Source organism: Nerophis ophidion, linkage group LG02, assembly GCF_033978795.1.
Source record: "Nerophis ophidion isolate RoL-2023_Sa linkage group LG02, RoL_Noph_v1.0, whole genome shotgun sequence".
NCBI lineage: Eukaryota > Metazoa > Chordata > Actinopteri > Syngnathiformes > Syngnathidae > Nerophis > Nerophis ophidion.
The window spans coordinates 40631268-40653116 of NC_084612.1; the positions used below are offsets into that span (position 1 = coordinate 40631268).

The 21849-nt window shown below is 39.2% G+C and overlaps 1 protein-coding gene across 2 annotated transcripts in view; it reads left to right on the forward strand.

The window, feature by feature from the left end:
* Nucleotides 1-102: 102 nt before the first annotated feature.
* Nucleotides 103-21849, forward strand: part of secisbp2l (SECIS binding protein 2-like) — a 31527-nt gene continuing 9780 nt past the window's right edge. Inside the window, exons 1-16 of one of the 2 annotated variants that reach the window (XM_061883748.1) lie at nucleotides 103-335; nucleotides 5126-5337; nucleotides 6503-6827; nucleotides 6906-7044; nucleotides 11583-11806; nucleotides 11964-11988; nucleotides 13431-13546; nucleotides 13653-13763; nucleotides 14563-14730; nucleotides 14858-14999; nucleotides 16733-16908; nucleotides 17425-17554; nucleotides 17629-17791; nucleotides 21058-21278; nucleotides 21392-21546; nucleotides 21674-21849. The exon at nucleotides 21674-21849 is cut by the window's right edge and continues 26 nt beyond it. In XM_061883748.1, the coding sequence (XP_061739732.1) occupies nucleotides 315-335; nucleotides 5126-5337; nucleotides 6503-6827; nucleotides 6906-7044; nucleotides 11583-11806; nucleotides 11964-11988; nucleotides 13431-13546; nucleotides 13653-13763; nucleotides 14563-14730; nucleotides 14858-14999; nucleotides 16733-16908; nucleotides 17425-17554; nucleotides 17629-17791; nucleotides 21058-21278; nucleotides 21392-21546; nucleotides 21674-21849 (2504 nt within the window). In that variant the 5' untranslated portion in view covers nucleotides 103-314. The remainder of the gene's footprint in view (nucleotides 336-5125; nucleotides 5338-6502; nucleotides 6828-6905; nucleotides 7045-11582; nucleotides 11807-11963; nucleotides 11989-13430; nucleotides 13547-13652; nucleotides 13764-14562; nucleotides 14731-14857; nucleotides 15000-16732; nucleotides 16909-17424; nucleotides 17555-17628; nucleotides 17792-21057; nucleotides 21279-21391; nucleotides 21547-21673) is intronic. The other variant, XM_061883756.1, reaches the window with a different exon arrangement.

Sequence of the window (21849 nt, forward strand, 5' to 3'; positions counted from 1 at the left end):
TCTTGTCACCTGGTTATGCATTGCTGCGCCTATGACGTAATATGTTTTCTAGCCAATAGGGGCGTCCTTGGCCCAACTACTTCCGCTCAGGTGACTACCGTTTCCACTCCCACTGTAGTCGGGTTTTATTCGCAGTCAGCTAGTAGCGGAGCTAACAGCTAGCGGACCCGCTTACCGCTGTCTCATTCACTAAGAAGCCAGTTTGTATATCGCACTACATCTTCGAGGATTTTAGAAAGTGTTCACCATGAAGAACATCAAGATGCCATCCTGACGTCCACTCGGGGGTCAACGACGCTCTGTCGGCGACTGACATGGATGCAAGTGACATTAAGGTAAAGCATTTAACAATCACGTTTTTGCTGACTTCTTCTTGGTTAAACGTTAGCATGTGATATCGTGGGTAGAGCCTTAACGTTGTGTTACAATAAGAATATGGCCCAGAACAGTTGTTTTTGTTTAAAATAATGATTTTCCCTTCATTCCAAATGAGTGTCTTGTCTTTACGTTTTGCCTTTCAATTTTGTTTGTGTGTTAGGACGAATGCAAAAATCCCCAGTTGTGAGCTGTGCGTTTGTGGTAATTGTCATTCAACTAACTGTTGTCCATTTGGCTAGCAGCGGCTATAGCGCTAACGACATCAGCAAACACAGGCGTCACTCTTTCGTATACGTTTCATTCTACATCGCAAATGTACGTTTTTATTTCTTTTATCTACACGGGAGGTTGACTTACAACATTTTAAGCTGTTAATGAATAAATGGCACAAGAGCGGCGTCTGTTAATGCTAGCTCGGCTAGCTATGTGAAGCCGAAGCCTATCAGCTGTCATAGGACGACAACTGTAATCAGAGCAACAGCTGAGCAACCATTGACGTGTTTACATCCAAATCGAGGCGTGTAAACTTGCGTGCGTGCATGCATTCAGCAAGTGTTTCAGGTGAGGCTGCGTGCAAAGGGAGAATGTCTGGTTCGTCAACATTTATGACATTCCACTGACGTCAGTGGTCACAACAGTGCAGGGGCATTTTAGTGTGTGTGGGTTGTGATGCAATTAGGTTTTGATACCTGTAACAAGAGATTTTTGGGCTTCACAATCAGGAGAACTACATTTAAAATATATTTGTGGAGTTAACATGTTCCTCCTATTCTTGCGTGAGGATTCTCAGAGGGCTCCTGCTTCCTCTCACATCCCAAAAACAACACAGAATCGTGATTGTTTCTTGGAGATACATTTTCTCACAATCTCCCCTAGTCACGGTGAGTCTCATAGGAGGTTCTAAATTTTCAGTAGGAGTGAATATTTTTCCATATGTGCACTGAAATGACCCGGGTGGCCACTAGTCTAAACAAAGTCAGCAGAACATGGGTGAATAGAAAGGTCCTTTTGTTATAAGTGTAATGTTCAAAAGTGACCATCGGTTGTTGCAAGAAAAAAGGCTTGTGAGATCAGTGGATCCTGGTCTAACCAGTGTTTGCTCTTACATCTCCAAATGATGCACATGTGGGTCTGACCTCAATGCAACTTTCACAATCGAAACTATTCTCCCTCATCCGCTCGCACTATCATATGAGTGCACGGTCGGTCAAGCAACGGATTCTCTCACTGTATTTCAAAACAAAAAGCACATTATTTACGATACTCAAAAGTCACTGCTTGTGAACGTGGGCCTTCCATGCTGTACCTGAACAAATAATTAGTTTGCCAAAAGCTACTATCTCCGTTATCCTCTCAGACATAATCCTGTAACAGCTTGCTATCACATGTAGAGTAGCATTATACAAGCTTAGAACAACCGCTTCTTTCAGCCATGTCCTGAATCTACAGAGGCGCAATTTAGTTTGGTTTTACCAACTGTGCGATCTACGCTTAATCATTTATTTTGTAGAGGAGTCAACATCTGTTGCATCCTTGAAGGAAAGTGGGAGAAAAACGCTTGCTGCCATTGGTGGTGGCATACAATAGCTGTCTCTTACATCCACAGACTACACTGTAACTTGCACCCTGAGCACTGTTTCAGAGAAATTAAGAAGCTCTTTGTTTGCTAAACTCGTTCCACCCACTTTAAGTGTCTATCTTGAACCGCTTACAAAAATAACTCAAGAACCATTTATTTACAAAATAAATCTATTACACTATGATGAAAATGAACATGGTAAATGTCAACAGTGGTAGTTTCCTGATTGTCTTAACTGAAAACCTGACAAAAACATGTGTAGCGTGAAACAAAAACAGTGGGTATATGTTGTAAAAATGGCCTTTTTGTACTTTTTATATCATAAGCCACAGGCACGGAATGTATAAAAACACAGATGTATTCATAATTTAAAACAAAGGTTCACATAGGAAATATTGGAAAGAAAAAATAATTTTCTTATTAAAACCTTTATTAAATGAAAGTAAAATTTTTAGGTTTGAACATTTACTTAGTTATATAAGACTTCAAATAAACATTGTTACCATTAGGACTTAAACAAAAACAGCGTACAAAATAGAATGATGAGGCGTACTACAAATGTGATTGATGTGCATCACTGGTTTGCCTAATGCAGTTCACTTTTTTTTTTACCTTCTTTCTAGTCATGAGTGTAAAAAGTAGTTCACCACTATAGTACACACATGGATAGAATAATTGAGACCTGGCTGAGTAATGCTTATTTTACAGAGTAATGTCTGGATTTGATTTGATGTGATTTATTTATTTTTTCTCTCCATGTTTTAATCCATTCGAATTATGCAGATTTCTCCTGTGAATGAGCACACGTATATGTATGGACACGGAAAATTAATGACAAAAAAAGGCAACATTTAAGTCGGTCCGTGCAGAAGTGTTTTAGAGCATTTAACCTGGAATTGTGGCAAATATCAACATTTATTTGTTAGCTCAGTTCTCCTAAACCAGTAATAGTAACATAAGCTAGCTGTTGACTTTGTTGTTTAGTATTTTGGTTTGAGGAAGTTGAAACGGCACTGTAAAAGGGGAACTTCACTTTTTCGTAGAATTTTGCCTATTGTTCACCAACATTGTGAAATACATGACGATGGATGCATTTTTTTTAATGCATTAAAACTTGTAAATAAAAGTCATCTCACAATGGAGCCAAAGGAGGCCTCTATTCCGCCTATTATACCTAATAAGTAACCATCCAAAAAGCGCCAACAATACTCCATTTACATGTATTGACTTGAATATTAACCAAGCATTAGCCATATTGTTACAAGTAGAGCTGGGCGATATACAGAATTTGTAAGATATATTGATATATTTTCAAACAAGATATGAATTAGGAAAATATCTTAATATCGATATAATTTATTTTATGTTAAAATGACCAAACACCGCTTATTTGTTGTGTTCCTTGTTCTCCCCCGCGTCCCACTCCCTCTCAAAACTCCATTGGCTACTGAAATCCTCCCCATCCTCCTTCCAAGAGTGCTCATATAAGAACATCAATGATTGGTTGGTTGTTTACTATGATGAGTCACGATTGGTTAAGATTAGAGCAAAACATTACTCACAGGCCAATCGGAGCCAAGATAGGGCAGGTCATCGAACCAGGAAGGAAAATCACAACAGACATCACCAGATGACGACGAGAGAGTCGGAGAAGAGAAGAGGGAATATTCAGGTGGGCGATTTATATATTTATAAAAACTAGTAGAAGATGGCAGAGGGATTTTCTTACTTAGATTTTTCTTTTAGCGATGTAGACAACCTGGCAACCCACAATGCGTCTACTTGGCCACATTTGGACAAATGTATACATCTGGATAAACCATTCATTTGAGTTGTTTATACCAGTGGTCCCCAACCACCGGGCCGCAGAAGAATTTTTTATAAAAAAAAAAAAATTAATACATAATTTTTTTATTTTTTTTTAATCAACATAAAAAACACAATATACACTTACAAATAGTGCACCAACCACAAAAAAACTCCCCTTTTCATGACAAAAACGTCCCTTTTTCATGACAAAGAAGAAAGAAAAAAAAAAAAGGACTATTTATGTTATGTGATTTTGTGCTGCTTAAGCAGTTTTTTTCTCTGTTGTTAATACCTATCTTGAATAAATGGGTTAATACAATTATCAGACTGTTTACTGAACAGTTGCCATTCAGTTCAATTTCAGTGAATCTCTTTCAAAAATGAATATCTTTATATGTATACTTTCACCGGAAAATATATCACGATATATATTGAATATCAAGTTTAAGCAAAAGTACATGGAGATTTACTTTTTCGTCCATATCGCCCAGCCCTAGTTGTAAGCAGTAAAACTGAAAAAATATTTACAGCCGTGCCGTGGTCATGAGCTTGTGTGCCTATGTTGATATGATTTTCCTTGCTCGTCAAACTTTATTTTAGATCATAAATCATGCCTCTCGCCTGGATAGTAGGACGACATATTTCGACATGTTGGGACACTTTGACAGGCAATTTAGACACGTAAATGCCGAGAGTGACACAAAAACATGCTTGATTTTGAGTCATTTTTCGTCTGAAAGGGAATATATGAACATCCTAGCAGTCAGCAACCTAATGACAGCAGACATTATACAGTAAGTGTTGTATTATGTTTGTTGGCTCTCAAAGTCTGCAGTGATTTATAATCAGTGATATAGTTGGGGGGAAAAAAGCAAATCTGATTCTTAAAGTGATCAAAATACATAAATATTAAATGTTTGTATAAATGTGCCTGTTACTACATTACATATATACTTACAGTATGTATATAAAACCTTAATGGAGATATTTGGATGTTTTAAGGGCTTTATAGGCACAATAGAGCGCCTCCCATTAGCTACATTGTAAGTGGACATTTAATTGCATTCATTTAGTAGTTAGAATGCATTTAAAACAAATACATCCATTGTCATGTCTTTTATAATAATTGTGAACGATAGGCAAAATTAAAGTTCCCCTTTAATGTCTGCTTAACTTGTCAGACTTTAACTCGCAGCATGTCATACATAACAGTGCTTTGAGATACGTTTTGGTTGAATTCCAAATTGTTTGACAGATACTTTGTATGCCAACCTTCACATTTAGCCATGTTTCTTATTCGAAAGTATATCATAGAATAAATGTTTTTTCTGTTGCTCACATTCCTTGTGCTTTTTGCAGGATGTGAAACTTTCAGCCGAAGTGGAACCATTCATCCCACAGAAAAAAGGTCTCGAAGGATCCCTGATCAGTATGAGTCTTCTCGGAGAGCCGGCGAGTGGTGGAGGCGGTGGTGAAGGCATACGAGGGAGTAATGGAGGGGTTGAAACCACTCCTATACCAAGCTACCTCATCACCTGTTACCCTTTTGTGCAGGAGAATCAACACAACAGGTACTGTCAATATCACAAGGTGGGATATGTAGAAAAGGGTCTCTCTAAATAGGGTTTGTTTTACTATGTCAAGTGAGATACTAATTAGACTGAGTTATTGAGCTTGCACTTTTCTCTTCTAAGGTGTTTTGCATCTTACTGTTTAACTTAAGATTCATCACGTCAAGTAGCCGCCCCTCTTCCTGATTTTTCCACTGCCATCATTGTTAAGGCTCTGCACAAATGCATGAGCACTAATCTCTGATAGCATGACTATGCCTATTCTCCTCCAAGTCCAGTTAAGAGTCCCATGAGAGAGACATAATGACAGACAACCTTTTTCATATTTCCACATTATTTTTAAGTGCAATGTTTTATGTAAAGATCTGTGTTGCAATTTTGTACTACTCAAAAACCACCAGCTCCTTTGGGATTTTTATTTTGCTGAATACCTAACAATTATGAGTTTACTACGTTATGCTACCGCTACTAAACCAAGATCAGCTGTGTCTCCAGCAGCCAGTCTTTTGACTGAAAATGATGTGAATGGCAATTATGGAATGAACATGCTGTGCATTTAAATGACAAACAAGTTTTTTTTTACACCACATTTTCAATGCATATTTTTACCTTTCTCTAAGTTTTAAAACCCCATAACTAGGATTGGATACTGGTGCAAAGTTGCTAAATTTGATGGGCGCACCACCAGTGTTTCCAGCAGCTCTTTGCTTTGTCCACAGTGATCTTCAATGTCCTGCTCAGTGCACGCATCCGTTCTTTTGTCACCCAGACCCCTATCCTCCATTTGAATGCAAGGAAATGACTGCTATAGTTGGTTGGTTGTAAAAATGTCCACATGTTTGCGTATCATGAAAACACCCGATTAACACAACTAAATGTACATCACAAGGCAAAGCAAAATCTCAGATGTGTTGGTTTAGACTTTGGTAGCCAACTTCAGCTCTTTTAGACCAAATGGAGATTTCATGATTGTTCAGTCATGACCTTATTTCATCTGATTTTAATTAGGATCAAATTAGAATTGTAGGAGCAGTACTGTCAAATCCTATATTAACGTATGAAACTATAGCATACAGTTTGCTGGTAATGTAAATAATTTGTTCTCAATCAGCATTTCATAGACAAAGTTCCAGGACAAAAAACTGACTTTCTTTTTGCTTTGCAGGCAACATGTAATGTACAATGGAGGGGAGCCGCGCTGGCAGCAGCCTAACCCAAGCCCTGGTGGTCCCTACCTGGCCTACCCAATCATGTCCTCCCCTCAGCCACATGTGTCCAATGACTATGCCTACTACCAGATTATGCCTGCCCCGTGTCCCCCAATGATGGGATTCTATCAAACATTCCCTGGCACCTATGCAGGGCCACTGCAACCTGGGGTTGTCAACCAAGTTTCGGCAGATGTTGGCGATAGGACTCTCCCTGTTGTGCCAACTTATGGGATGGCGAATCAACGAGAAAGAGGCATGCTCCAACCTAATCTCCCAAAGGTACAAAAGGATGACTCTCTTATTGTAATAATCTCACAATGAAGATAACAGTAAACTGACACCATTTTTATAAAACAGCATCAGGTCAGTGTTTGCCAGCCTCCGAGGGGTCGCCGTCCCCCACCCAGGAATGTAATGATCCAGAAGGAGGTGTGCGCAATTGGACCTGATGGTAGAAGTAAAAAAGTTCTACTGGTGGATGCAGCTCAGCAGACAGGTAAACATACTCCTGGCAATGAAAAATATATCCTACTCTGACCTACTCAGTGGCCTACTGCAGTGGTTCTCAACCTTTTTTCAGTGATGTACCCGCTGTGAACATTTTTTTAATCCAAGTACCCCCTAATCAGAGCAAATCATTTTTGGTTGAAAAAAAGAGATTGAGAAGTAAAATACAGCACTATGTCATCAGTTTCTGATTTATTAAATTGTATAACAGTGCAAAATATTGCTCATTTGTAGTGGTCTTTCTTGAACTATTAGGAAAAAAATGTGTAAAAATAACTAAAAACTTGTTGAAAAATAAACAAGTGATTCAATTTTAAATAAAGATTTCTACTCATAGAAATAATCCTTGGGGATTGTAATAGAGATCCATTTGGATTCATAAACCTAATTCTAAACACTTCTCCACAAAAAAATAACTCTTTAACATCAATATTTATGGAACATGTCCACAAAAATGAATATTGCATTGTTGCATTTCTTTTCTCAGTTTATGAACTTATATTCATATTTTGTTGAAGTATTAGTCAATAGATATATTTATATAGCTGAATAGTTGCTATTTTTAGAACATTTTAAAAAAATCGCACATACTCTTGGCATACCTTCAAGTACCCCCAGGGATACGCGTACCCCCATTTGAGAACCACTGGCCTAGTGGTTAGTGTCCGCCCTGAGATCGGTAGGTAGTGAGTTCAAACCCCAGCCGAGTCATATCAAATACTATACAAATGGGACCCATTACCTACCTGCTTGGCACTCAGCATCAAGGGTTGGAATTGGGGGTTAAATGATTCCCAGGCGCGGCCACTGCATCTGCCCGCTGCTGCTGCCCGCTGCTGCCCGCTGCTGCTGCCCACTGCTGCTGCCCGCCGCTCCCCTCACCACCTCGGGGGTGAACAATGGGATGGGTCAAATGCAGAGGACAAATTTCACTACACCTAGTGTGTGTGTGACAATCATTGGTACTTAAACTTTGATATATATGTTTGAAAAAAATGCACCTATTCCCAGTTTCTACTTACACAGCATTTAGTACCTGAAAATATATATGTTTTTTATCAACTCGTGAACATAATGTTTCACACAAAATATCGTTTATCAGAACAACCCAGTTTCGTTTCAGTGCATAAGTCAGATACAGTGCCAGTAACAGCAACATCTGGTCTTACAGGTTGATGATGCTAATGTTTGTGCTTCTAAGCTAAAGGGAATGTCGCGATTCCAGTTAGGTCTAGTTATTTGCATATGTGCAACTCATGGTCTTGATACTGATCGCAAGGTCACTGTTGTGCTTGAATTCCTTCTGAAACCACATTGGTTTTGGAACACACGTTCTGTATTTTTGCACCACAAGTTTTGGTTAAATTTTCTGCCATTTTTTTTGTAACTCTGTTATCAATGCGGGTGCATTTCAAGTATGCCATTGCTATACCAAAGTAGCCAAAGTACTGTACTAGAAAATATGTACAATAATAACACAGTTCTAAACTAAAAGGGCACAAACAAACAGCATCACTATTACAAAGCTGTTAACAATAGCAGATATCTTAGCACCAACTCCTATCTCCATGGAGGAAGCGTAAGGCTTTATAAACTGATCACTGTGACCTTTTTGTGGTAGGTGGTATGATTACGTGTTTATACCACATATCATTATGGCCGTACAATAATTTATTTGATTACATTCTGTAATTTAAATTTTGTTCATTGTCTGTATGTAAAGACAAGAGGGTGTTATACTAAATTAATCGGGCTGTTTTCAGCTTCAATCAAAATTTATATGTTTAGTCCTCAATCACAAATGCCTAAAAGGGCTTCACAAACCACAGCGAGATCCCCTGATCTAAACCCATATGTTCCCACACGGGCATAATTGATTTATTGTGATTGAGAATATACAATCAATTATAGCCAATGTTTGTCGCTAAACTTTCCCAAACGGGCATCATTAGCTGACACACAAAGTTATGGTGCATGCATATCCGTTACGTGGGTCGTACTTTACAGGGCAAGGTCAGTTATAATCTAGTAATAATGCCATGATAATTTTTTAATGCATCAAAAAATAATAATCACTAAACACTGGAATGTTAGAGGAAACCCTGGGGAAAAAATATCGAGAACATGCAAACTCCACACAGACATGTCCTGATCTCCTGACTGCGTGGCCTACATCTACACGGCCTTGATATGACGTAAGACAAATGTTTGTCAAATGTTCGCAGCATTTTTATAAATATTTAATTTTTTCAACTGGATTAAATGGCAGCATGTTTTTGGCGCTGTAGTGATTTGAAGTTACGAAGTCTGCCATGATTAGAATAAACAAGCGTTTATTTACAGATGTAGGAACTCGGGCTGTCAAACGACTTAAGTATTTAATCGCAATTAATCGCATTTTTCAAATGCTCATTGACGTAGAGGTTTGTTCCTTTCAGCTTGTTTTTTTCTGCTTCAGCAATGCCACCTTGTTTCTTTAGTACGTAACTTTGACTATGACAGGTGTGGTGTTATTACTGGCAGACAATGGAATACATCCATCCATCCATCCATCATCTTCCGCTTATCCGAGGTCGGGTCGCGGGGGCAGGAGCCTAAGCAGGGAAGCCCAGACTTCCCTCTCACCAGCCACTTCGTCTAGCTCTTCCCGGGGGATTCCGAGACGTTCCCAGGCCAGCCGGGAGACATAGTCTTCCCAACGTGTCCTGGGTCTTCCCCGTGGCCTCCTACCGGCTGGACGTGCCCTAAACACCTCCCTAGGGAGGCGTTCGGGTGGCATCCTGACCAGATGCCCGAACCACCTCATCTGGCTCCTCTCGATGTGGAGGAGGAGCGGTTTACTTTGAGTTCCTCCCGGATGGCAGAGCTTCTCACCCTATCTCTAAGGGAGAGCCCCGCCACCCGGCGGAGGAAACTCATTTCGGCCGCTTGTACCCGTGCTCTTGTCCTTTCGGTCATGACCCAAAGCTCATGACCATAGGTGAGGATGGGAACGTAGACCGATCGGTAAATTGAGAGCTTTGCCTTCCGGCTCAGCTCCTTCTTCCCCACAACGGATCGATACAACGTTCGCATTACTGAAGACGTCGCACCGATACGCCTGTCGTTCTCACGATCCACTTTTCCCCCACTCGTGAACAAGACTCCCAGGTACTTGAAATCCTCCACTTGGGGCAGGGTCTCCTCCCCAACCCGGAGATGGCACTTCACCGTTTTCCGGGCGAGAACCATGGACTTGGACTTGGAGGTGCTGATTCTCATTCCGGTCGCTTCACACTCTGCTTCGAACCGATCCAGCGAGAGCTGAAGATCCCGGCCAGATGAAGCCATCAGGACCACATCATCTGCAAAAAGCAGAGACCCAATCCCGCGGCCACCAAACCGGAACCCCTCAACGCCTTGGCTGCGCCTAGAAATTCTGTCCATAAAAGTTATGAACAGAATCGGTGACAAAGGACAGCCTTGGCGGAGTCCAACCCTCACTGGAAACGTGTCCGACTTACTGCCAGCAATGCGGACCAAGCTCTGACACTGATCATACAGGGAGCGGACCGCCACAATAAGACAGTCCGGTACTCCATGCTCTCTGAGCACTCCCCACAAGACTTCCCGAGGGAAACGGTCGAATGCCTTCTCCAAGTCCACAAAGCACATGTAGACTGGTTGGGCAAACTCCCATGCACCCTCAAGAACCCTGCCGAGAGTATAGAGCTGGTCCACAGTTCCACCACCAGGACGAAAACCACACTGTTCCTCCTGGATCCGAGGTTCGACTATCCGGCGTAGCCTCCTCTCCAGTACACCTGAATAAACCTTACCGGGAAGGCTGAGGAGTGTGATCCCACGATAGTTGGAACTGGAAATGGAATACCTGTATTAATGTTTTTGACATTCATTTTCCAACCCCCTTTGAATGAAGAGAGTTGGCCACCACCTTGTTCTCCTCTGTAATCAGCTGCACTGGCATAACGGCCTATTTGTAATGTGAAGCCCAGTCACAATACCATTGTTCTTGTATGTGGACTGTTCCAAATCATCAATCCTATGAGAAGAAAGTCCCATCAGTGACCTGTATTAATAAGTAGCGTTCAAATGTTGAACTCATTTGTGTGCAATATCTAGTTTTTTGATGTAAACACGAAAGTACACATTTCATCACTTTTTTTTTTAATTCTGGGGAAGCCAAGCTTATTTTGAAGTCTTACAGCAATTGCCACTAATTCTGTAGGTATGGTCGGGCTCTGTTCCGGAAAAGTGCAAAAATATTTTGGAATCAATGCAAACCCTCTTCTTCAGTTTATCTGTAATTACAGGACTTAATGACAAAAGTTTATGCATTGTGTGTGGTCCTGCTAAATAACTAAAAGCAATAAGATCAGAATATTGAACTTATTGCCTATTTGATTGATGTCAGAAGTTTATACCCTTCTGACAATGTCAGTCATATCTGCGCATTATTGTCTTTGTGAAAGTATATATTTTTAATACAACTCTTGTATTGAATTTCTTCCCATGTGTCACCCTCAGATTTCCCAATTGAGGTGTCTGGGCGGTGTACTGCAGAGCAGGCTAGTCCCCTGCTGTGGAAGAACCGCACAAAGAAGCGGCAGTCATCTAATCTGTCTGAAAGCTACTTTGATCAGAGCCTCAGTGAGGCCGATATAGACAGCGACAGTGGCTACTGTAGCCCCAAACATAACCAGGCAGCAGGGGTAACACAGCGAACAATCGAGACCTCTACAACATCCACGGTATGGCAACAGGTTTGATAATAAACTGAAAAAAAGTGGAATTATATTGTACTGTTTGTAATTTACATGTGAAGTAGATGTTAAATGTTTTATTGCTATCAACTGCTGGTGCAAAAACAGGTTTATATCAAGATATTCCTTTTCTTCTTTTTTTTAGGGGGTTGAGACTGGTGTAATGCCAAGTAAGTTTGATTTTGAATGTCTGAATGCTTTGCTATGCTCACCTCGATACATGAAGCCCTCACATGTCTTTGGAACGTAATTCTGACTTAATATCCAAAAGCGGATCCAAAATTATGTCAGGAAAGCTAATTCCTATTACTTTTGATTCACAGTATCAGTCATATAAATTTAACAATGTCAATTTATTCATGTTAGTTGGTTGTAGTTGGCAAGCACTTAAAGGCCTACTGAAATTAGATTTTCTTATTTAAACGGGAATAGCAGGTCCATTCTATGTCTAATACTTGATCATTTCGCGATATTGCCATATTTTTGCTGAAAGGATTTAGTAGACAACATCGACGATAAAGTTCGCAACTTTTGGTCGCCAATAGAAAAGCACTGCCTGTACCGGAGGTATGTGCGCGTGACGTCACTGGTTGCAGGGCTCCACACATATTCCCATTGTTTTTAATGGGAGCCACCAGCAGTAAGAGCAATTCGGACCGAGAAAGCGACATTTCCCCATTAATTTGAGCGAGGATGAAAGATTTGTGAATTAGGATATTGATAGTGAAGGAATAGAAAGATTAAAAAAAAGCAACGGCTACGGGCGACGGCAGTGTGAGCGTTTCAGATGTAATTAGACACATTTACTGGATAATTCTGGAAGATCCCTTATCTGCTTATTGTTTTGATAGTGTTTTAGTGAGATTTTAAAGATTTGTAAAAGATTGTAAAGACATACCTCGAGGTCGGATGGCTGCAGTTAACACGAAGTGTCTCAGAGAGAAGCCGAGGAGCCAAGCTCACAGCTGCCGCTGCTGTAGGATGACGAATAATCCAATGATTTCTCCGGTAAGATATATATCACGATTTCCCCATCCAAAAACATGCTGGTTGACGTAGAGAAAACATGTTCGCTTGACCGCTTCGCTTCACAACAAACAAAGAAATATCGGCTGTGTCTCGGTGCTAAAGACAGCTGCAATACACTGCTTTCCACCAACAGCATTGTTTTTTTATAGAGTCCATTATTAAATGAACAAATTGCAAAAGATTCAGCAACACAGATGTCAAAAATTCTGTGTAATTATGCGATTAAAGCAGACAACTTTTAGCCGCGAGTGGTGCAGCTGCTAATATTTCCTGACAGTCAGTGACGTCACGTGTACGCGTCATCATTCCGCGACGTTTTCAACAAGAAACTGGCGGGAAATTTTAAAATTGCAATTTAGTAAACTAAAAAGGCCGTATTGGCATGTGTTGCAATGTTAATATTTCATCATTGATATATAAACTATCAGACTGCGTGATCAGTAGTAGTGGGTTTCAGTAGGCCTTTAATTCTACTGAACTGTATTACAAGAGTAAAACTATTATCTTTGTAAGGGTGAACTTTTTATGTAACTATAAAAACCCTATACGCTAAGTTACCAGTGTAGCTTTTTGTGTCCACTAGCAGGTACATGGGCAAATGTAGCTTCTCAGGCTACCCATAATTCCTGGGGAGACAGGAGTGGCCAATTTCACAGAGCAGACCACAGGAAGAATCATGAGCAGAGGAGCTTTACACAGGTGCTGTAGAGTACAGGCCACTTGTTTTTTTTTTGTTTGTTTTTTTACCTATGATCATTATGATTATATTTTTTTTCTGGTTGTTTTTTCACCTTCTGCTTTTTAGGATTTTCATAGTGGTTGTCCAAAGCATGTTCAGCCAAACCAGTCAGAACAAAGACTGCAGCCAGTGGTGGCCACAAATGATGGGCTTAATCCAAAGCCTCTTTACTTTGAGGTGAGACTATGAATACTTTATGAAAGGTACATGTTTTTTATTTTTTTTGCATTCATTGTGCTGGGATGTCATTTATATATCATAAGGATAAAGATGAGTTCCCAGATTTACCCACTTTAAGTGCTACACAGCGTGGCACCAAAGTAGAACCAACTCCAGCAATGATGCAAATACAGCCTAAACTACATAAAAACGTGGTAGGTGTATTGTATGTATACCAGTAGACTAAGTTTGCACCAACCAAAAGGGGTCATCAGATTCAGTTTCCCATTGTACACTTAGGAATAGTAAACTCTGATTTAATATGTGTTCATGTGCAGTGTATAAGCCCCAATAACAAAGGGTTGGAACATTTCAATGAGATGTTTATTTAGTAAATGATGTAAACATTCAAATGTTTACATTTGCAATCAGAATTAATTAATGTCAATAATATATTAGGGAGACATACTACTTTGGTTCATTTGTCATGTATATAGCATTAGTGATTTGACCTACCCTACCCAAGCACCTAAAATAGAAGCAGATCATAGCTTTATTTTTAGTTCTCAATGGCTCTCTCCTAAAACTCATAAATATCCTTTTTGCCCGCTTCTCCAAAGTCCGTCATCTTTGGTACAATAATTTTAATTATTATTTTGTTGGCTATTGGTGTGTTTAAATTAAACAGACACAACATCAGCGGGATAGGAACTATGTCAATGAAAAACTCTTGGTAAATAAATGAACTAATGAAACATGGCTCTATGTGCTCAACATTTGCCTAATAGTGACTTAGTATTATATTTGTTTATCACAGATAGAACATCTACCACAAAGCTCCCCTATCAGCATTGTGCAGACACCAATCCCAATTACTACATCTGTTCCCAAGAGAATTAAAAGCCATAGGAAAAAGGCCCTGGCTGCTGCCTTGGCCACTGCTCAAGAATACTCTGAGATCAGCATGGAACAGCAGAAATTAAAGGTACTGTGCAATGCTGCTTTGATCCACACATAACATGGAATTATGTTAGGCTCCCTTGACTGCAGCTGGCCCATGACTGGATTAGCGGGGTGACATTTGTGTATCCTTCATTTATCCTACCTGGCAGGAGGCGCTCACCAAGACAGCAGGCAAGAAGAGCAAAACTCTTGTCGAGCTGGACTTAGGAGACATGCTGGCAGCATTGGCTAAAGAGCAGCAGTCGATGAAGGCCAGACAACTCACCAATACCAAGCCATTGTGTTTTACAGGTATCCCCGCTAATATTGGTACTTATTGTCTAAATTGGGGCTCCACAATTAATCAAATTGAGGTGTTCCATGATTTACAGTCTACAATATTAACAATTAAAAGCATCCTATATTAAACATCAAATCAAGCACTTTCACAGTCGTGGCACCAGAAGCCCCCGTGAAGCACTGCCGCCCACGCCGGACCTCAATAACCATGCCGGCCGGCATTAGGACACCCTTTTGCGGAATGGTGCAGCCGGTCTCCTCGTTTAATCTCCACAAAGTCCTCAGCGTGCATTACCTTGAATTTCCACTGAAAACAGACCGGCATACGCATGCTGCTGGACTATTTCTGTTTTTATTCAAGTCAATTTGTCCGTTTCCGCCGCCTGCAGAACATCACATTACTTTGAAAATAAAATACTCCGTCTTCAGGGCGAGATCTCGTAAAAGTCCATGCTTTTTCAATGCGTGGACTGGTTTTGCTGAACGGCATTGCAGCAGGCCCATAGTTCACATTAGGTGGAAATTCGGGGTTTGAGACCGTACTGCTGTTATGTTAATAAACAGCAACGGGTAAGGACTCCCGCGGAAAGCAACTTTTTTTTTAACGGACCCCAAAAAAACAAAAAAAGAACTGAATGTCGATAGATAGATTGCTCAAAAGAAAAACGACAAAGTGGAAAGAGAGCAAATGGCCCAAAGAAGACGAGGGTGATATTTTGCAATCATTTCGGTTGAATGTTTGTACTGTAAAACGGAGCATTCTGCATATTTAAGAGCAAGAAACCACAAAGTTTTAAAAAAAAAAGTATATTCTGGCAGCTAACCCCATCTTAAATGTTTGACTAGCTTAAAAAAAACTTTATTTAAACACATATAAGGACATGTTAGCATCTGCAGTTTGTATGTTAATGCTAAGCACTTGTTTGTGTAAAAATCAAACACACCTTCTCCAATTAAAACAAATTTTAATGTGTGTTAATTATGTTAACTGAATTTATCATAATTTATCCGTTTTGTTTAGTTTGGTTATTTATTATCTTTTACTTGTTTTTTGGCTGCACATTTTTCCATTCATTTCAAAAAATATATAAGTAATATACTCTATAGTGGTCTTTGTGGTAAAAGTGCAATTTTAATGTTGTGTGCAGTTATTAGAAAAAAAAAATAAAGGTCATAAGAAATATCCCTCTTTATTTAAACTGTTTTCCCTAAAATTTGTATTGAAACTGAATGTTTTATTTGAATACTCTATTGATCAAACAAATTGATAACTCTGTTACTAAAATAATCAATAGCTGCAACCCAAATAAGGTTTACTCAGCCTTTTTATCAGACTTCTCTATCATTACAAAATACTTGATGAGAATGTGTTTTATTCGATTACTCGATTAATCAAACAAATTGATTGGTAACTCGTTACTAAAATAATAGCTGCAGCCCTATAAAAGGTTTATTTAGCCCTTTGGTTAGACTTATTTTATCATTACAAGTTGACGTCAGGTTTACGTGCACTGCCCCTTTGCCCCCAACCCACCACCTACGGGTCCCCATCACCACAAGCATATTCCCGACCTGTGGAAAAACACTGTCTTACCTAACATGATGAATATTCATGATTAATAATTGTGACCAGTTTTTTTGGGCCATAATTGTGCAGCCTTTGTCCAAATCATTACAGCTTACATTTACCAACCGACTCTGCTGGACTCATGCTTATGTTGTCACTTTGTTATATTTCTCCCTAGTTGGAACAACTGCTTCACTCCACAGATCTGGTTCTACTAATTTAGCAGCCATGTTGAAGGGTCATCAGCAACCACACTTGGCCTCCTCTAACACTATGGATTCTAGTGCTCCTCGTATAAAACGAACAAAGGACCGGGAGATCCCTAAAGTAAAGCGACCGACTGCCCTAAAGAAGGTTTGTTATGGATGCAAATGATACAGGAATGGTGAAAGAAATGCACTACAGCCTAATCTTAGATTAAAATATGGTGCAAAGCTTGAGTTAATTTGAGACCCAGACCAATTAAAGGCGCCTTTTTCAGTTGTTTTTTTTTTATTCCAGCATAACTCAGTTTTTTAACATCTGACACTTTTTGTAATTTTCATGTAATACTGAATTTGGGGGTTTATTAGCTCTTAACTATAATTTGGGTAAATCATCAGAAAAGTATTAAATATATTCTGGAGAGTTTATAGCTTCTAATTTTCCGGGAAGACTTTCTACAACTTTTAAAATTTTGTCTGGGGGATTTTATCAGCCAAAACAAAAACAAACTTCTTTAAAGACGGACCTGCTGATCTACTTGTTCATACAGTGTTCTTTATGTTGCCTAAAATTAAAACAATGGTTAGAGTAATTGTGTTTTTGTTAACATTAAACATTTGGTGGTAAGCTTTTATTTGTATTGTAAGTTTGTCTTTGTTCTTGTAGATTATTTTAAAGGAGCGAGAGGGCAAAAAAGGCAAAACACTTGATCAAGAGTCATCAGGCCAAGAAGAACACGAGAACGATTGTTTACTTTTTACTGAAGATCTATCGCAGGAACCTGCATCTCAAGAAGGTGAAGTATGAACATTTAACTAATAGGTGCTAATAGGTATGGTGTTTTCATTATTAGTTCTCTTTGTGTTTCAGAAAACGGTCTCAGTGCTCCCAGCGACACATCGCTCTCCCCTGCCAGTCAGAATTCTCCATATAGCATCACCCCAGTATCCCAGGGTTCTCCTTCCAGCTCTGGCATCGGTAGTCCCATGGCTTCCAACACAATTACAATAATACACAGTCGACGTTTCCGAGAGTAAGTGACTCATCATGCAGTCGGTGTCAGAAATCTTGATGTGGTTTTAGCAAAAATGTGTTCCACCCATAAATAGCGTAGAAAATAGGGAGAAACATCTGAAAGTTAGCGGGTATTTTTGTAGGGGCGAAACTTTGTACAATGCTGAATTGTAGAGTGTGGCACAGATGTCTGACACATTCTGCCTTTTCAGCAAAAATGTATGCAAGTAGCCATAAATGTGTCTTTGTGTCTTCTACTATAGGCCTATTGTCTTTTCCCACCCCTCTCTAACACATTTTGCATTTAAAAGCCTCCAAACAGTGCTTGTTACTGAGCTCCTCATGCTGTGCTCTGGCCACACTACATTTACATTATTGCATATTATTTTGCTTGTGTTTCCATTATAGCTTGTATGCATGCATTCTGCTGTTGTTTTTAGAGATAAAGAAAGCCAAGTTTTAATGTTAATATCTAATCGGACAAAAGTAAAAATTGGCAGCATACGCATGAATAACATTTTATTCAATTTAATCTAATTACATTGCGCTAAATTGACATTTATCTCCATTACTCTCTACTTTAGTTAGGTTTTGATGTATTTTACATGATTCAAAACCCTCAAATTAGTGGCTTTAACTTTTTTGTCTGAGAGATGCTCCAACACCGCTTTATGTAAAATGTTCAACTCAAATTTCTCGGAATTTTCCGATTGATCAGCCAATAATCAGTATCGGCTGATTGTCATGAAAAAATGATCAGCATTGCCGATTAATGTCTTTTAATTTCAATCCCCTTTTTCCAATTCCCCCCTCCACTGACATGCTATCAGCTAATTATTAGACTTGGACAAACTTTAATGATCCACAAGGGAAATTGTTCCACAAAGTTGCTCAGTTAAATAATGATGGAAAGGACAATGCAGGTATAAAATTGACTAAAAGCAATATAAAATATAGCATATATATATACGTAATATGTACATAATATATGTACAGTATATGATATATACTGATATGTTTATATCATATATAAAAAATATATAACAATTACTAGGGCTGCGAATCTTTGGGTGTCCCACGATTCGATTCAATATCGATTGTTGGGGTCACGATTCGATTCAAAATAGATTTTTTTTTTTTTTCAATTCAACACGATTCTCGATTCAAAAACAATTTTTTTCCCGATTTAAAACGATTCTCTATTCATTGAATACAATTGATTTCAGCAGGATCTGACCCATTCTGCTGACATGCAAGCAGAGGAGTAGATTTTTGTAAAAAGCTTTTATAATTGTAAAGGACAATGTTTTATCAACTGATTGCAATAATGTTAATTTGTTTTAACTATTAAATGAACCGAAAATATAACTTATTTTATCTTTGTGAAAATATTGGACACAGTGTATTGTCAAGCTTATGAGATGCGATGTAAGTGTAAGCCACTGTGACACTATTGTTCTTTTTTATATTTTTATAAAAGTCTAATGATAATGTCAATGAGGGATTTTTAGTCACTGCTATGCTGAAATTATAACATATTGATACTGCTGTTAATGATATTAATTTTTGTTTCACTACTTTTGGTTTGTTCTGTGTTGTGTTTGTGTTTTCTCTCATTTGCTCTGTTTATTGCAGTTCTGATTGTTGCTGGGTCTGGTTTGGTTTTGGAATTGAATTGCATTGTTATGGTATTGCTGTGTTTGTTTTGTTGGATTGACAACAAAAATTAAGAAATAAATCGATTTTTTAAAAATGAGAATCGATTCTGAATCGCACAACGTGAGAATCGCGGTTCAAATTCAAATTGATTTTTTTCCCCACACCCCTAACAATTACCATGTACAATATTACAATATACAGTATCTAACATTATAAATTATTTCCATACACAGGGTGGAATCGCTACAATTAGTGTGTAATAATCACCTTCATTATGGCATATAAACTGCATTTATCGGTATTTTAAATATTTTTTGAAAGTGTCATTATGGGAGGATAGGGGTAAACATGTAAGACACCAAGAGCAAGCCGGTGGCAATCATGCGAATGGTTGAGCTAGCTTAAATGTTTACTAAAGTTTCGGAAGTGTAGATGAAAGCGCGTTACAGCAGAAAGTAAACAGCTGTTTACAAAAAAATTAACAAGTATCCTAATAAAAGTCTACAGAGGATAATTTAATAACTTCTAGTGTGTCTGCATTGTCAGAGCTAGTACATGACATGTATGAGGAGGGTGGATCTATATATACATTTGTGGCGTTGACACGAAGGGTAGTATCAATACAAGTCACGATACACGTGATTGAGACCAGTATTTTCATTTTCTCAAAAATGTTTTTTTGAAGTTTAAATATACAGGACATCAGTCCCTGGACACAGAACTTTTGAGGGCAAAAACCAAATGAACTAAATAAGTAAATAGTTGTTTTTGTTTAGTTAGTGTGTCCTATTGACTTTATTTTGATCAAACTGCTGTATGTAGTGACAGAAAAGAGGAACTAGTTTAAGTATTATGTTACTGTTAATCTGTCAGTGGCTTGTACATTTAGAAATTTACAGTTAATACATGTGATCGTTATAGACCAATCTCTTTTAATGGATGATTGGAAGCATAAAACCCTGATCGTAACTACTAATTTCAAAAATATTAAATATTTATTGACCAATGCAGTTTGTATAAGTTAACCCTGTGTGCCAGCACAAAACAAGTTTATTGAACATCAGGAACAATTGAGTAAAAAAAACATTTGAACAGAAATTGTCTTCAAATAAATGGTATATCTGAGAAGTGGAATCAGTGCAACTGGGACATCTCCCAAATTGGGAAGAAAACGCCCCACAGTCTACTGTTTCGTAGTGGGAGTCTTCATTGTAGGCAAAGTTCTCCCATGCAACACAATGAAAGCAGTAGCCATGAGAGGTTGCTTCTCTCTTTATGACAAACTCTTGTCCTGCAGAAATTTGCATCTGTGTCCCTATTCTGCTCATAGGACACCGCTGTATTCTGAGCCACGCTAAGTCCCCACTTGATATCCTGCCCCGCTTGCTCAAGCATTATGCGCACCTCAATGACGGTGAATAAACTAAATAGCACGTACAAGAATGCAAGGCACATTTACTAATGGGGCACCCACTTAAAACATGACCCACAGTTGAGAATCAATGCCTTAATGACATACACCCAATCATCTCAAATGACAAGGAAGCAATGAAAATTACTGCTATTTCAAGTTACCAGGGCAGATATTGTAAGTATTGTTCTTGGTTTTGTTGTTGCCCCCTGCAGGTACTGTAGCCAGGTGTTGAGCAAGGAGATAGATGAGAGTGCAACAGTGCTGCTACAGGAACTTGTCCGCTTTCAGGAGTGTGTGTACCAGAATGACCCCAACGATGCAAAGTCTGAGCGCCGTCTTGTCATGGGTCTCAGGGAGGTCACTAAGCACATGAAGTTGTCAAAGATAAAGTGTGTCATTATTTCTCCCAACTGTGAAAAGGTCCAAGCCAAAGGTGAGGATTTTGACAAAACTGTTTTTGGATAAACTGAGATAAACCTGCTAAACACGAGCGAGCACATACAGCTTTTCCTCTTACGAACATTTGAATGGTGTGCTGTGTTGCAGGTGGCTTGGATGAAGCTCTGTACAATGTTATTGCTATGGCCAGAGATCAGGGGATTCCGTTCGTGTTTGCCCTAGGCAGAAAAGCGCTGGGGCGCTGTGTCAACAAACTGGTTTCTGTTACCGTTGTTGGCATCTTCGACTATTCCGGAGCTGAGGTAAGGCAATATTTCCACTTTTGATTCTTTCCAAGCCTCGAATCAAGTAGCGCACATTTTGGACTAGTTGTCATAGAAATGAAATGCACGGTTCCCATCTCTTGTATCCCTTGTCTTCCTACACCAGAGTCTGTTTGACCATCTCGTGTCGCTAACAGAAGAGGCTCGAAAGGCCTACAAGGTAATGGTATCAGCTCTTGAACAGGAAAAAGCTGAGGAGAAACATGTCAAAAAAGTGGGACATACACGCAACCACTCTGCTGCTTCTGCGGTTTCCTTTTGCTCCTTCATCTCTGAGCCCAT